The following is a 15,609-nucleotide window of genomic DNA, read 5'->3' on the forward strand; positions in this document are numbered from 1 at the left end:
ATATAAGATTCCTGTCTCCGTTTGACCGTCACTGCATGTCAATCGTTTGCTAACGGTAGCGGGATCACAGTCTGATATGCGCCACTAGGCCGCTTATTCGGTTCGGGTATCGGGATAAGTTGCGACAAACGCTAATGTTAAGTGAATTAGATCCTTATCGAACGATTATTGCACGATGAAAACTGAAGTATTCAATTAATCTAGAATAATTTGTAAATAAGTGTAATAGGATTTATAAGAGTCACAATCAGCATCCAGAGTTGGGCTTCTGGCTTCTGAAAGCCACGTGATTGCGGCTGTAACTGCTCGATATTAAGAAAAGTGTTAGGCCTACACGCAAGTTACCAAAACACGACAGAATGCAGATTGATGTGAATCGTGCTGTTTTTATATGGCTTGTATTTTCATCGATTATTTTTGACCGTATTTTATATTTTCGCCCGGAACAGATACGTCTTTCATATGGGGGTAAATGATCAGACCACGAATAATAAACTTGATCTTATAATTTAATAATCTCAGAATCTACAAATTATTTATTCACTGGTTTTGTAAATCAAATTTATTGTTAGTGAATTTTTTGCGATGATTCATTCTCATTGCGAAACCAAGTGAGATGGTCGTAACCTGGGTTACCGTCCATCCAACGGGGAAAAATGGCGGCAACTTGAATACGGACGTAAAAAACCTTCGACCAGAATCAACGGAAAAGTTACAGGTTTCAAAGATGACGGATCTGAGCGCAGGATCCTGTACTCAGGGCTGTTATGACCGGCTATGAAATCGGGATCTGGCTAGAGTCGGATGTTCGTTGTTTATGGTGATCTCGACAGTAAGAATGCCGTCTCTATCCTATTTACGAGAGGAAACTCGACGAAGGCATGTCGATTCGATCTTACACGTTAGTAATAATCAACCACCATTTATCACAACATGAAATATTAGTTTATGCGGATTCTGAAAATTCCAAAGAATTTTCAAAATATATCTTTCTGTATATATCATTTCAGGAGATATCGCCTACAATATGGCAACGGTAAAACATAATCACGTCCCGGATGGTTTTTGATAATGTGCTCGCCCACGTCAGATTTTCTTACGTTATAGGATAATGCAAGAATAGGAGATTGGCTTATGAGACAATCGTTTGTGTTGGTAATCACGAGGACGCGTAGTAAGTCCATATGCAAAAATGTCGGAGCCATGTTTCTCTTCTGACATATGGTTCGCAAACCCTACAGATAGGCCTAGCTATTTCACCAATTTTACAAGTGTTACCATTAAAAAGAGGAAAAATCGCCATGTTTTACTCTCTCTTCCTAAACGTGCTTGCCTTTTATAACAGGGCTGCCAAGAGGGAATGAGTAAGAAATTTAGTAAAGGTATACCATATCCTTATAGCGCTTTCAGATCATCTGATCACCTGCATATACGCGAATGCAGATATTCAATTCGACATCTTTCCTCGCAGCAACTCTCAGTTGTTCAGGTAAAAAAAAAAGAATCAGAAAAGAGTCATCTTAATGCGTCAGTATACGATTTTTTACATGGGTAAATCAACTTTCGATTTCATACGAATCATCACGATCTGAATTGATAGTTTGTTCTCCATTTTCTTTAGGCTGACAAGGTAATAGACGAGATAATGTATATACACGAGAAACACGGGGCAGGTCTGTAATAGATGAATACAATGACTGATTCTAAAACATCGACCCGATATGAGGTAGTATTGAACAATGAAGCTGATTTTTGTGCAAAATATATGAAATATCTATAATTTCTATGTATACGTATTTTTATGATTTAATATTACTCTATATATTCCAAGAATTATATAACAAATATTCTTTTGGAGACATGTCATTGTTCTAATCCTCTGATTCGGTTTCGTCTTTATTTTCTTTAGCTTGTTTGAATTTTTCCTTCACCATGTTTAAACCCGGTTCGTTGCATTCATTCCAATAAGGCAACGACTTCATTCGTTTCATGTAAGCTACGATATTACCCCAATGAGACAAGTCGTAGTCCAATGGCTCTAAACTCGAGATCGATGCTGCTATGTGAAGATCAGCAATAGTCATATGTGCTCCGGTCGTGTATGCCTTCCCTTCCAGATATTTATCAAACGAATTGAATGATTCTTCCAGCGCTTTTTTCGCCTCGTCACTAGGCTCGGAACCTTCACTAAAAAACGATTTCTGAAAAAATACATCGAGAATATTGTGGAAATTCGCGTTTGAAATTTATTTTACACATATATAGTTGATATGGAACTATATGAAATGAAAATATTGAATAAAACATCGTTATTCATGAAATTATGTCAGCCGCTGTACGATTGCTGTACGAACCTGTCACTCTTCTAAGAATTGACCTTACCCGACTGTGTGTACGTTATAAACCCACCCACCGCCCCCCGTCTACCACACACTAAAGGACATCATAGCATTAAAGATTTCTAAAGATCTAAACTATGTGCCGGCGTTTGAACGGCGTTTATATCCAAAGCAACTTACCAAATAAGGTATAATTTTACCAAATATTTGTTCCATATCGTAGAACAGGAGCCTGTTAACTAATCCACGTTTTTGGGGATCCGCTGGATACAGTGTATCATTGATACTGTACCTATCTGCTAGATACATATTCACAGCCCGACTGAAATACGTGCGATGCAAATTAATTTTTCACAGTCCGAAGACATATACAATTCGAATTTCAAAAATTACGTGTGTAAATTCGTACCTTTCCCATAAATGGTAACCATTATCATCGATTGTAGGTAAAGTATGATCTGGATTTACCTGTGGGAAAATACGTGCATATACATTTTACAGAATTGGAGATGGCGATTTAAACTATCTGGAACTTATCAGTTGTAATGAAGTACCCCCCCCCCCCCCCATTATTTCATTTTATAGGTTTATAGGTTTAACAATTACCTTCAAAAATTCCGGATGAAACTGTTCCTCAGAAAATAAATCAACTGGTAAAAGTTTTATCTGTAATTTAAGTTCCTTGATTGTAAGTAGCACAGCACGACTCGGTGGTCCAGCAGGCTCAAAATACACAAATATCGGATCCTTCATTTTGTTCCCTTATATAGTTGCCACTGGTATCATACCTATATAACAGCGGTGTATTTCGGTTTGACGACCGGTTTTTCTATCACGCTCATAGTTTAATGTCAAACAACACAGTATTTATCGAGCCCTCACGGTGTTTAAAGGAAATTCGACAAAACAATATTCTCTTTAGAAAAAAAACACTCAATAGAATATTCATGCCCTCACGCGACGTGGCCACTGAAATATATCTCTCGAATACATCCTCAAGAATATCTACGTAAGGCATTAACTAGAAAACATGAAATATTATCAGAATTGTCAACAAATAAACCAAGAAAAATGCGATATATGCCAAATGCAATGCCATGCCGGTTTTAGCAGACCCACATATCAGAATTTCTCAGGCTAAATCTGGTATGGCATTTGGTATTTGGTATTTGGCACAGCATTATTCTCTCTATAGTAACCTTCTCTGATATTGTCTGTACAGTCTTTGACCTAATATATAATGTCTTTTTCTGCTTTGCTTGAGGGGACGTTGGGTGCCCTGGCTCAGTCGATTTTGGTGGGGTCCTCTCGGGTCGGGTTGAAATAGACATTGAAACGTATATTCTCTTTATCTTCATGTAAAATATTACAGTAGAACTCGCTTACGTAGTTATAGATTTTTTAAAGTCCGGATTTACACCGATTCGGGTTAAATTTTTAGGTCCATTTGGCCCGGAGCCGTGTGAGCTGTTGTAAGTGGTTCGGATTTTACGAGGTCACTGAGCAGTCCACACTGGTCATCCGAGTGTTGAGTGAGTTCTATTGTTCTAGTGTACGTTGTGTTCGTAGCACTGTTATGCAGTTTACTTGTTTGTATGTATTTGAACCTGTTCAAGACAACATGGAATTTTATAAACTGTTAGCGATAAAGTGAAACAAATGGGGAATCCCCTCATACTGGGAACTGGCGGCCGTACAGTAGGCCTACACAGCGCCATCGATTGACTGCACGTTGTTGAATCCAGACAGAGGAACCGTACGTAAGTCATTCCTCGAATGTCGTCTGAGGTCTTCCATACAAGACAACACGGAACTTTATATACTGTTAGTGATAAAGTGAAACAAATGGGGAATCCCCTCATACTGGGAACTGGCGGCATGAAGCCGCCACTAGTGCTGTACAGTAGGCCTACACAGCGCGCACAGCGCCATTGATTGACTGTACGTTATTGAATCCAGACAGAGGAACCGTACGTAAGTCATTCCTTTCCTGTTTGATTTAGTTTGTCTCTAAGACTCCATTTCGCAATATGCTGCCGCTGCCGTTCATTCTACCGAGAAGGCGTACATTATTGTATCGTGTGTTTGTATCTCTTAAAATCACAGGGGCTCGTATCACAAGCTTGGGGATGAACTGTAGCTTAGATCATCCAGTATCCCTGGTACTATATATATATATATATATGTATATATATACACACACACACGCACACGCACGCGCACGCGCACGCGCGCACGCACGCACACGCACGCACACACACACACACACACACACACACACGCACACACATCCCCGCCAAAACGAAGTTTCATTTTGACGCCCCCGACAGCACGAACTTTCGTTTTGGCGCCGCCACCAAAACAACGAAAAACGTCCAATTTTCTCTGAAAGTTCGTTTTGGCGCGCCAAAACAAAGAAAATATAAACGAACTTTCATTTTGGCGCCCCACCAAAACTAGCATTCAACCACTGAAATTATTTTTCAATTTGGCGCGTTGATCCTGTGTGTAATTTGCATTCATTTGCATATATAGAATTATTTTACGTGGTTGAAAGTATTTTGGCGGGGGCGACAAAATGAAAGTTCGTTTTGGCGGGGGCGCCAAAACGGAATATTCTTTGTTTTGGTGCGCAAGAACGGACTTTCGGAGAAAATTTGACGTTTTTTTCGTTTTGGCGTTCTGGCGCCCTCATTTACATACCAAGAATTTTACGCTATGTCCCTTATCAGCCACCATAGGAAAGAGTTTTTCGCCAGGTTTTTTACATAGAATTAGATCGTGCTAAAATCTAGTCAACTCTTACACTCGAGAATTAGCGAATACTTCAGTTAGTCCAGTACGGTAGTGTACCCGTCGTTCCACGAATTCAGACTAATACCGCATTGTACTCGTTTTTACAGCCATTTTCCGTAAGATGTCTCACGAACTCCTGATACCAGGCTGTAACACTGTGTGGTTGACTAGAAATAGTGGCTGCCCTGCAGTTAATGCTGTCGCATTAGGATTCCAGCCTAACGCGGGCCCGCTGTATTCAGCTGTAGCCGATACACCCGTGGGTAGAATCCCCGGTAAAGCAAAAGATAATACGTGTTGGTATTCGTTGAACGGAAGAGAGGAATGTACCGATCAATTTTGGTGGGTTTGCAGTCCCAGTAAAGTTAGTTCATATGTAAGTATGAAATAATAGAATTACATTGTAATGAATTCACAGCATGATTTTGTATGGAAAAAGTCATAAAACAGTCATATATTTCACAGCGTGGAAATTTCCCGAAGAACCCAATTACTGGCGGTTACCAACACGATGGAACTGGTATCTACTACCTGGTTGTAGCGGACACACCTTACGGTACAATACCCGGTAAAATTCGTCCTGGAAGTAATCAGTGCAGTTACGCGTACGGAGGTAGAGAGGAAACTTCTTCGCAATTTTCATACGTCGTTTTGAAATAAAGAGAGCCATTTATTCCGCTTACGATGTATGTAAATCAATACAAGCCCTTCCATATATACCACAAGGCAGTGTTGATAAATCATATATGATGTATAAAATAAGAATCTTGTTCTAAAATGTTTTAAAATGCTAACTCTTTTTTTGTCTAGAAGTATTAGGAATACCAGTCCGTTCCAGTCCGGAATACCAGTTTTTATTTGTTAATTGCCCAGAAAATAACATGTCGTTTAGTATTTTTGTATTCAGATCATAATCAAGATTTATATTACAATTTAGTTATTGTGAAATTTATATTACAACTTAGTAATTGTGAAATAAAACATACTATTGATTATCGTCTATGAATTACTGATGTTGTTGTTTATTCTATTACCACAATATGTGTACCTCATTTTACACTTCTATCTGTTTTCATTAGTATGGCTCATTAAATAATGTCTGTTTTGAAAGACGAATACAAATTATTTTTCTGCTTAATTCTTTCGGTGCAGAAAAATGGCTACCGGGTAGAAATAATGAATTTCTAGAAATAATTTCATAGAAATAATTATGTTTCTGGTAGCCACAAAAAGATAGTATGATTGTGGTACTTTGCTGCGTATGAAATGGCCTCGTGATTTCTATCGTTTCAAGAAAGGATTCTGCGCTGGTTTATGTAACTCTGCAGCCAAAGATCAATGTCGTTGTTCGTGTCAGTTTTACCGCAGGGTTACATATTTGATCATTCGGACGCGGATTATTACCAGACGAATGGTACTTTGTTTAATCAGCCGCGAGGACTTGTGGCCATTTAGCTTCACGAGACTACAGTAAATGTAAAACCACACACAGATTTGTAGCGGTTCGTAAAACAATGCTTCGGGGCCGACATACTACCTCTTTATAAATTGGGAAAACTTACAGAACCTGAAATAAAGATACCGCTAGATGATCCGCTGCTGGATTTCAGCGTGGGTTCTGAAATGAAACTATGACATCGACACACCCATCACCTTGAAACTCCTTTAGTTGAGCCCGTTGTTCCGGGTACCAATGACATAAGTCGGGTTACAGGGTGCCGTATACCACAGATGGGCATCAACTTCAGTCAGACATTTAAACACCTGAGCTCTCTTAACAAGTTCAACAGATCTGGCTCAAGTCTTATTTCCCCTTACATAGTTTTTTGGTGGAGCGATGAACTTTCATTTAATGAAATTCGAACCACGCTCAAAACCGTCGAACGGAAGGACATCCTAGCCGATCTACTGAAAGGTAGCTTTTACAGCGGCCAGCCCAGCAGTTAGAAGACGAGCAGAGATACATTGTCTGTCAGAGGAGCGATCATATCGATGATCATGCGGGGATTGATGAGACATTTGGGGCTATTTGTGGAATCCAATCTCGCTAATTCAATCGGCACTATACTGAGGAAACATCAGGAAATGTATTTTGCCATATTACCTGATAACATTGTTAGTCTAGTTGCCGAACCACATAGGAACCGAATTCAGTGTCCGTACCGTCTTGGCGAGACCCATTTTAACTTCTCTCTCAAACGGCATGCGAGTTCGGATTCTTTCTAGTTGTTAGCATTACGTATACTATTTCTAGTAATTTACGAGTTGATTCTAAAGAATGGTCTCAAAGAATGCTATAAATATTTCGCTATTTGTTCGCGTTTATTCGGAATTTTTCGGATTTCAGGCCACCACACGTAGTATACAGTACTCTATAAGATATATTCCATGCGTAATACGTAGCACCTCTAGAGTACTAATCTCAAGTCTTCTTATGGCGATATCGGTGGATTTTTGACGGGATGTAATTTACGGCGCCGTCGCTAACAACCGACCAGAGGACACACACGTATTTTTACACTGGTTGCCGCTGAGCGTGGACGACACGTTTAGTGTTAACTGAACGCTGTGGGCGTTATGAGATTAGCCCGGAATCAATCAATCTTTGTTTATATCCATCTGTATCAATCTGTACCTTAATTAATTGATTGGGCCCGCTAAATGCTCGCCAATCCATTCATTATATACTGGCATATTGCTGCTGACCATATGTTATATTGCAGTTGTTAATACTTGTCTATTTCCATCATGATTTTCATTTCATTAGGCATTCTGTAAGAATGGGTAGTATAAGTTTAGGTCTCTACAAGAAGTAACCATGGCTGAGAGCAGGGAGATAACTGGAGATAAGTAAAATTAAAAAGGACTTATGTGAGTAGTGCCATGATGATCGGGACTGCATGGTCATCTGTATCCCAAACACATACTGCGAACAATACACAACTGCTCATAGAATCGGGCCTTCTCTTAAGATAGTTAGGAGATTTTGAAATGAATATTTCATTGTACGTACGCGAATACATTATTGATTTTCAAGTTTACTTAAAGATAATAAGGAAGAGAATTATACTTCAATTACCAAATTGAAAATGATATTCAAAAAGATTTCGATGAATCACTGGATTCAGTGCATTGATCCAGCGCTAACTAAACATTACGTTGAGTGAATTTGAGCTATGCTTCTTGAGTAAATATCTACAGCAGAACCGAAACTTACACCGATCAGTACCGGGGGCAATCGCGTGTTTTCGTAGGGATTTTTAGGAATGGTGGTTTTTGCGTCGTCGTAAAATGACTATTTACTCTGCGTAGATACCCATGAGGAATTGATGACGGTTTGTAACAACAACATCATACGATGCCTTCAGGTTTCAAATAGCTGAATGAAAACAAAAGATTAACAACTACAGACGAAGACATCATTCTTATATTATTGCTAAAGTTCTCTAATGTATACTCTCAGAATTGCAGGCATGCGCAGATTACACGAATTACACTGTTTACTAAAGCATTTAGAATGAATTGATTGAATATGAAGCTTTGCTGTTATCAAAAGAACCTTACATGGTATACATAATATTGAGATGCTATCCTCGCAGGATGTGAATATATATTTTTGCAACAAAACGACCCGAAGACATATTTTGGTGAAAAGGCCAAGCGCCCTAGCTGCTTGACGTTTATTATATATATGGCCTAATTAATTAGGTAATACGGCAGTGGGCTAAAACAATGATAACGTGTTGTCTATAATCTGTGAAAAACTATAAAATTATATGATACGTATCTGATACATGCATTTTATATTTCATAACACAAAGCTATTAAAACGGATAGGAGACCACCTGTTTCACTCGTTTATCGTCAAAGGGAAAGGATTTGAATAATAAAAGCGTAACCCGTATGATGTTCTTATACAACTTGCTAAGCGATCCACAAACCGCTGAAGTTTCATGAGCGAAGATTGATGATCATTCCAAATTGGGTAAGTTCAAGCGATCCGATTTATAGGATGTTTCGCTCAGGTAATATGGTCATGATGGTGTCACTGCGCGTCACATTGACCGTCAAGCGTAAGCGGTTAACCGAAGTCAAAAATGATTACTGTCGGTTTTTTGTGTTAGTCGACTATTTGCGAACTAAAGCTCAACGCAAACGAAACTGCGACACGAAAACAAACATGTTTGGGCTCGAAAACTTTGTTCTCGAAAAGCCATGTTTCTCGCTACAGCGGTCGACACGGCGAAACGCTCGTTTCTGTCTCCGTGTTCCGTGTCTCCATATACACCGTGTGCGTCGGGGTGTAGTGAAATCGAATGTCAGTTATAGCCGAAAATGTAGTCCGAAAATAGCGAACCACGCAACTGAGCACGATTGCAGTAGTTCGGACTTAGTTCCAAGATGGCCGACTATGAAATTCGTATGACCGAACTATTGCGCGTTCGATTATTAACTGCGACCACTAGTCGAGACTAATTACGAAGTTCGCCCAGTATGACGCATATAATCGATAGTCTATTCAAACATTAATTTGAACATAAGTTTCTCTAACGGCGGGTATGACGTAATTCTTTTGCTGAAATGAAGTAAAACAGACATCGACTTTAATCAGAATCTTTTAAAGTGCGCGCAATATTAGAACACTGCAACATCAATCCAACACTGTAAGCGTCGTCACTCTGTATCATACAGGTTTTAATTGCAAGCCAGCTCAGAAATGGTCTCCGACACCCCGGAATAAGCCTAGTACGGAATAATAGCACGCGCCAGTTTAGTTTGAAGTCACTTGATTAATTTTCGAGGCGTATTTCAGTTTGATTTGGTTTTTAGCGTGTCTTCCGCGTGTCTTTTTTGGACGTTTCGGTCTGTGGCGATGATGAACTTTTCTTTCATGTTTTGAAATCGCCGGGTGATGATCGCGTGACCTTTGGCCTTTAGTCTTTATAAAGTGTAATTTGTCCTCGTAAATCATGCAACCATCGTCCACCTGTGCTCCTCCGCTAGACCAGCAGCCGTCTTGACACGTTGATAAGTCGTAATGAATCGTCATTTCATCGCAATAAACGCATTTTAAGAGACAATGTTCGATCAAAGAGCTTTTCATCTGTTGCTCACGTTTACTGATTGCTCCCGTCGAATATGGCAGGTAGAGCAATATATGCGACGATAAAACAGAAATGAAATATTTAAACCACTGCGGCGACATCTTCATCTGAAAATATATAAGAAATAAATATAGCCACGAGGAAAGAACTTTATTTGTACTAAGTGCAAATTTTATTTGAGTATAAGCCGTAACCACAAGCGAAAACGCTTGGATTATTTAGCTCGTTTAACACCTGAAAATGCCATAAAGCCAGCTGAGTTCCTGAGAAGTATATGAAAAAAGTGCATGGTTTAAGCCAGTGGACAGAAATATGTTTCCATGTTTCCATGTTTCCTTGCCTCGTGCGCGTTGCACTATACGGGGCGATATGAATATCGAATGCTTATATGATTTCAAAGTTTCTAGAATCAACTTCAGTGATTTCTATATACATCAGAAAATACGCAACACGGGTTTATATCTTTATGTTACTATTATTGGTATAAAATCGTTGTGATTATACGCCTTCGGTGGAATTGATGACGATAATTTACAGTGGACAGAACCCGAGTGTTTTGTTCTAGTTTCAGTAGCAATAACAAGCATCGCTAAATTCTCGATGGATGGTTTCTCAGTTTAACCACGACTTGTTTGACCCGCCAGACCACGAGGGTAATTTGCTCAAATTTCACGCTTCACCGGAGTCAAAGAGAGTATTCTCGTGAGAGAAGCGACACATTCGCATGTTGTTTTTGTACCACCTGATCGGTCAGGATGAGCCTTAGAGAACGAACGTTTCACTCACACAAAAGCAGAAAAGTTAGTTCGTTTAATTGTGTGTGTGGGCCCCGACAAAATCGTTCTAACCCGCACGAAAAAGATGTTCTTACTGATGTCGGTGATATATTTAGCTCACGATCGAAAACATTCGGCGCTGGGTTTTATCGACTGAGTGCAATATACATAATCACACCCAATAAACGACGATGTATTTTATATCACGTTTTAATGTCTGCGAATGGAGAAATAATGTTTACTGGTGACTAATGCAGATACATCAACTCGTGTTGTTATCGGAATGTTATATCGTAATTGCGTGCTAAGCTACGATACATACAGTCAAAAATTACAATTATTCTTTCGGCAATTTATCATCGCGACTCGTGGTTAGACTAAGCCACACGAGAGCATCAGATAAATGGAAAGAAAGGCTAGTAAATGAACAAAACACAGTATAAGAGAAAAATTGGTGAGGGGGAGGGGAAGGGGAGATACAGATAACGGAGGGGGAGGATAGATAACCTTTTCCGTCCACAGGTCACGAAAGATTTGTTTTTCTTTAGTAATTAAATAAGTTTTATTTGTTTTGTCAGATTTACCGATGAACCCGAATTAACGATATGTAGTTGTTGTACAATATTTACATATCTTATATATACAGCTGCTTGTTCTGTGCTGCAACAGTGATTTGTTGTTATTATGCAGTCCTGACAATGCTTACACGCGTAACCGCTATTCTTAGTCATTATCAGTGATTTTCTGGTTATATCCAGAGCTTCTGGACGCATTAACCTTTCCATACGTTAACGAAGGAGAGAATGAGATGGGAAAGAATTGATTTCGAGAAACAATAGTTGATCCGATGGAAGCCTTATTTTGAATGGCTTATCGGCTCTACTGTGTATAGCAGATGGCAGTCTTTCAATATTGCATCTATCGGCTGACAGAAATCAAATTGAAATTTTTAAAGTGAATGTCTGATTTCATCGACATTCACTGGTTAGTATTCACTAATGCTTGGTCACCATGTACATCAAACGAAGAAGTTGTAAGTATAATTCCATCAGAGCTGATACGTCTATTTGATTTGCTAGCTGTAACTGACAATTCGGACAGTTCGATTCCTTTCTTATTTTATCATGACTGGATCTTACTCCGGCCGCGTCCATAATCTATTTTGGCCAAGTGATCGATAATAAAAAAACGAACTTTTACGATTCCCTAAAATACGATCCCAGACCATTTCGATACAGGATAACTATAGATTCACCGAATAGAATGCGCAATATATGATTTGCAATTTACGATTATTGATTAGTCCCTGGAGTTTTGTGACGTCATCGACAACTTAATGAAATGTAAGGTATGGAAATTTTATGGCATTTGTGAAATAATAGCGAAAATTCCCAGCGGGACGGGTCGATGATTGTTAAAAGAAAATGAACGGAAATATGCACGTGACATGAACGACACTCGAGGGATATTAAGCATGCCGATACGACAGTACGTACACGATAGGTAATTTGTTCGACTTTATTACGACAAGGATATTCATCAAAATGTATCATAAAACGTCGATGCCTGGTATTGACGAATATAGAATTCGGATGAAATGTCGAAGTTTGAATAAAGTATTGGCAGAAATGGTTAAGAAATTGAAGTCGATGCGGCTTAAAAATCTCAACCACATCAATACAATTTCTCACTACGTATTGTCGTAAGATTTTGAAAATCTGTATACATTTATTTTGAAAGTGACTTATTTTAATGAAAATGAAAGAAAAAATAGTGAGTTGAAATTCTTTATCTACCTTAATATACGGTAAAAATCCACGAGAAAAAACGAACCTGAAAGGTTTCCTAAAGCTATAGTTTATTTCGACATTAATCGACTATATCCTATAGTTATCGTCAGGAATACTTAGAAATCTAAATTGTAAATTTACCTTTTTAACACAATGTTTGATGAGTTCTTTCCATTTCGTGTTCTATCACAGTAACTAACATCTATCTACAAATCAGCGCAGAGGCGGTATTTTTGCGCGTAATTTTTTTATGTAAATTCCTCTTAACTAACATCGAGACGCTGAATGCATTTCCCGCAGAGAAGAAGAACTTTTAGAAGATCGTTCGACTCTTGCCGTGTAGAAAAACATTTGTGCTCGGACTGCTGAGTCGGTGGAGTGCTACTGTCATTTACCGTATCGTAAAACGAATAACTCCGCTTCTTGCGTAGCATTCACCGAAGTGTTGCTTCACGGAAAAAACCCTAGCGTTATCTAAATGTATGTATCACAGACGCGAATACAATAAGAAAACCCAATTTTCCAGAAGAGAATGGAATATATAGGAAACACCGACATGTTTGAGAAAATCCTATTCTAGGTTGCTGAAGTTACTTTTCTTTTTATATTAGACTTCGTATATATATATATATATATATATATATATATATATATATATATATATATATATATATATATATATATATATATATATATATATATATATATATATATATATATATATATATATATATATATATATATATATATATATATATATATATATATATATATATATATATATATATATATATATATATATATATATATATATATATATATATATATATATATATATATATATATATATATATATATATATATATATATATATATATATATATATATATATATATATATATATAATGTCCACGCCTACGTGTCATTTTTCATCTGCTAAACGAAGTGTATATATATAGTGGATGCTTTGTGCGGACGAAGCGCTCGGTGACAGATTGGCAAAACACTGGCAAAAACATACACCTGGTGCATAAGTGTATTTTCATTGCTTTTAATTTTTGCGGTATGCCATTTATTCAAATGATAAGAAGATTGAAAAGTCTATCAGACCAATGGTTAAAAATAATGAATAGCAGAGTATTTGTGTTTAATAATTGCTGTGAATCATTGTTATCTTTTCTTAAACCATTATTTAGTCTAACCACGGTCACGTCCCGTCTCCATTTGTTGCTTATCTTAAAACCTTAAAAATTTCTAAACGATCTATAAAAGGAATAGGTAGTTTGGTGACGTGTGGTATTGAGTTGTCGCTCGTTTTCTGCCAACCTGAATATTTCTACTCGTGAATACCGAATAATGAAGTTACTGGTATCGGCGTTGTGTTTACTGGTTGTTTTACATTTTGGTAAGTATACATTTACGATTAAAATAAAAAAAGAGCTTATTTAGAATCAATCAACGAAATATTCTGGTTCAATGAACGTGTGTCATATACATTCTAACACGTTTAGTAACACGCAACCGAAATAATGAAGGGGAAAATTTTAATCTTCAGTGAAGAATAATGAATACAACTGAATGAATGAGTCAAAAAGCCAGTTCATAGCCTTGGAGCCATTTACTATTTAGTTTAGAGCCTTTAACTATTGTGCGCCATTTCTTAGGAATAAGTCACTACGTACCGTTTACATTTTTCAGCTTCTTCCAAAAAACCATGCAGTGGAAAATATCCGTGTGAGTATTAGTATTAAACTATGGACGAATTAGAGGTTTTATACGTGCTTTTAGCGGTAATAGTTCTTGAAGCAGTTTGTTAAACTGTGTTGGTTAATTACAGGCATCTGTCCTTCAAACGTGCCGATATATCAATGTCTAATAGATCCGTGTGATGTTGTTACATGTCCCGGTTATCCAAATGCAGTGTGTCGGTAAGTTCTGTAATGATCTCGAACATTCATTCATTTTCCGGGTAATCTATAGAAGAAGAGTCTTAATTTCTAGATCTAACTTTTGCGGTGGCTGCAACTATAACTTTTATTTGGGCAAAGGAAACAGAGATGTCACCGATCTGTGTAAGTGCTATTAGGGATGAACTGATCTTTTGACGTGTGCTTTGATGAAGATTTCGAAAGATTTTATGAAAACATTTTTTAAAGGCGGGTGTCCTCCTGGCGTGCCACAAGTGAAATGCTTCGCAGACCCTTGTGAGGGTAAAACATGCCCAAATTTTCCAGATGCACAGTGTGTGTAAGTTTTGCCACAGCGGTATGAAATATTCAACATTATGCTTTTACGACAGGAAATAGAAAAATATTTGTATTTGATTTTAGCGCCAACTATTGCGGCGGTTGTAACTATGAATTCTACTTGGGTCAAAAAGACGTAACGAAACGGTGTTAATGATGCAACGAATCCTTACGACGGATACAGCGATCCGTTTATGAGACAATAGAATACTTAATACTCAGATAAACATACATCTGGGTTCAAATTAAAAGTCTAATTTTGAAATGTACGCGTTCTTTTTTTATCATGATATTACGTTAGATGGCGGCTTCGTCGGCAAAGAACAAGTCGAGGTTAGAATTGCTGAAAACGAAAAACGACTGCTAAGTTTTCACCAGAAAAATAATGCTTTATTGTTCCCATATAAACAATGCTTTCACAGACAAGCAATCAACAGAGTTACAAAAATAGTTATCAGTTCAATGACATGAGTCTAACAACAATCATTAATAACTTATTCATATCACTATACATACAAAAATGAGGACATCATTTTTGTCCAGTTTTGATAATATCA

At 37.7% G+C, this 15,609-nt stretch overlaps 4 protein-coding genes across 6 annotated transcripts; 2 read left to right on the plus strand and 2 right to left on the minus strand.

Annotated features, from left to right (window-relative positions):
• Nucleotides 1-1,776: 1,776 nt before the first annotated feature.
• On the minus strand, nt 1,777-3,181 carry LOC141915158 (glutathione S-transferase D5-like). Its single transcript, XM_074806578.1, has 4 exons — nt 2,946-3,181; nt 2,749-2,807; nt 2,520-2,661; nt 1,777-2,201 (listed from the first exon to the last, which is right to left on the minus strand). Exons 1-4 carry the CDS (start codon nt 3,090-3,092, stop codon nt 1,872-1,874), a joined length of 678 nt encoding a protein of 225 aa, XP_074662679.1. The 5' UTR covers nt 3,093-3,181; the 3' UTR covers nt 1,777-1,871.
• An 838-nt stretch (nt 3,182-4,019) lies between these two features.
• Nucleotides 4,020-6,141, plus strand: LOC141913287 (uncharacterized). Of its 3 annotated transcripts, none has more exons than XM_074804794.1 (3): nt 4,020-4,099; nt 5,243-5,511; nt 5,601-6,141. In XM_074804794.1, exons 2-3 carry the CDS (start codon nt 5,257-5,259, stop codon nt 5,793-5,795), a joined length of 450 nt encoding a protein of 149 aa, XP_074660895.1. In that variant the 5' UTR covers nt 4,020-4,099; nt 5,243-5,256; the 3' UTR covers nt 5,796-6,141. The 3 variants fall into 3 exon arrangements, with proteins under 3 accessions (XP_074660895.1, XP_074660879.1, XP_074660887.1); XM_074804778.1 differs by lacking the exon at nt 4,020-4,099 and adding an exon at nt 4,169-4,313; XM_074804786.1 differs by lacking the exon at nt 4,020-4,099 and adding an exon at nt 4,188-4,309.
• A 2,851-nt stretch (nt 6,142-8,992) lies between these two features.
• On the plus strand, nt 8,993-15,275 carry LOC141914868 (uncharacterized). The gene is made up of 7 exons (XM_074806195.1): nt 8,993-9,120; nt 14,079-14,211; nt 14,505-14,540; nt 14,644-14,734; nt 14,808-14,878; nt 14,963-15,053; nt 15,137-15,275. Exons 2-7 carry the CDS (start codon nt 14,163-14,165, stop codon nt 15,204-15,206), a joined length of 408 nt encoding a protein of 135 aa, XP_074662296.1. The 5' UTR covers nt 8,993-9,120; nt 14,079-14,162; the 3' UTR covers nt 15,207-15,275.
• Nucleotides 9,687-12,973, minus strand: LOC141914867 (uncharacterized). Its single transcript, XM_074806193.1, has 2 exons — nt 12,948-12,973; nt 9,687-10,347 (listed from the first exon to the last, which is right to left on the minus strand). The coding sequence occupies exon 2, from the start codon at nt 10,345-10,347 to the stop codon at nt 9,907-9,909; it is 441 nt and encodes a 146-aa protein (XP_074662294.1). The 5' UTR covers nt 12,948-12,973; the 3' UTR covers nt 9,687-9,906.
• Nucleotides 15,276-15,609: the final 334 nt, after the last annotated feature.

Source organism: Tubulanus polymorphus, chromosome 1 (genome assembly GCF_964204645.1).
Source record: "Tubulanus polymorphus chromosome 1, tnTubPoly1.2, whole genome shotgun sequence".
Classification (NCBI taxonomy): domain Eukaryota; kingdom Metazoa; phylum Nemertea; class Palaeonemertea; order Tubulaniformes; family Tubulanidae; genus Tubulanus; species Tubulanus polymorphus.

Excerpts from the sequence above, each read along its gene's own strand:
- LOC141915158 (XM_074806578.1), bottom strand. The coding sequence starts at position 3,092 with ATGAAGGATCCGATATTTGTGTATTTTGAGCCTGCTGGACCACCGAGT. Across the intron at positions 2,662-2,748 it reads GGTTACCATTTATGGGAAAG|TCGGGCTGTGAATATGTATC; the intron begins GTACGAATTTAC and ends CACGTATTTCAG. Across the intron at positions 2,202-2,519 it reads GTAAAATTATACCTTATTTG|AAATCGTTTTTTAGTGAAGG; the intron begins GTAAGTTGCTTT and ends GTATTTTTTCAG.
- LOC141913287 (XM_074804794.1), top strand. The coding sequence starts at position 5,257 with ATGTCTCACGAACTCCTGATACCAGGCTGTAACACTGTGTGGTTGACT. Across the intron at positions 5,512-5,600 it reads CCAGTAAAGTTAGTTCATAT|CGTGGAAATTTCCCGAAGAA; the intron begins GTAAGTATGAAA and ends TATATTTCACAG.
- LOC141914867 (XM_074806193.1), bottom strand. The coding sequence starts at position 10,347 with ATGAAGATGTCGCCGCAGTGGTTTAAATATTTCATTTCTGTTTTATCG.
- LOC141914868 (XM_074806195.1), top strand. The coding sequence starts at position 14,163 with ATGAAGTTACTGGTATCGGCGTTGTGTTTACTGGTTGTTTTACATTTT. Across the intron at positions 14,541-14,643 it reads ATGCAGTGGAAAATATCCGT|GCATCTGTCCTTCAAACGTG; the intron begins GTGAGTATTAGT and ends GGTTAATTACAG. Across the intron at positions 14,879-14,962 it reads CAGAGATGTCACCGATCTGT|GCGGGTGTCCTCCTGGCGTG; the intron begins GTAAGTGCTATT and ends CATTTTTTAAAG.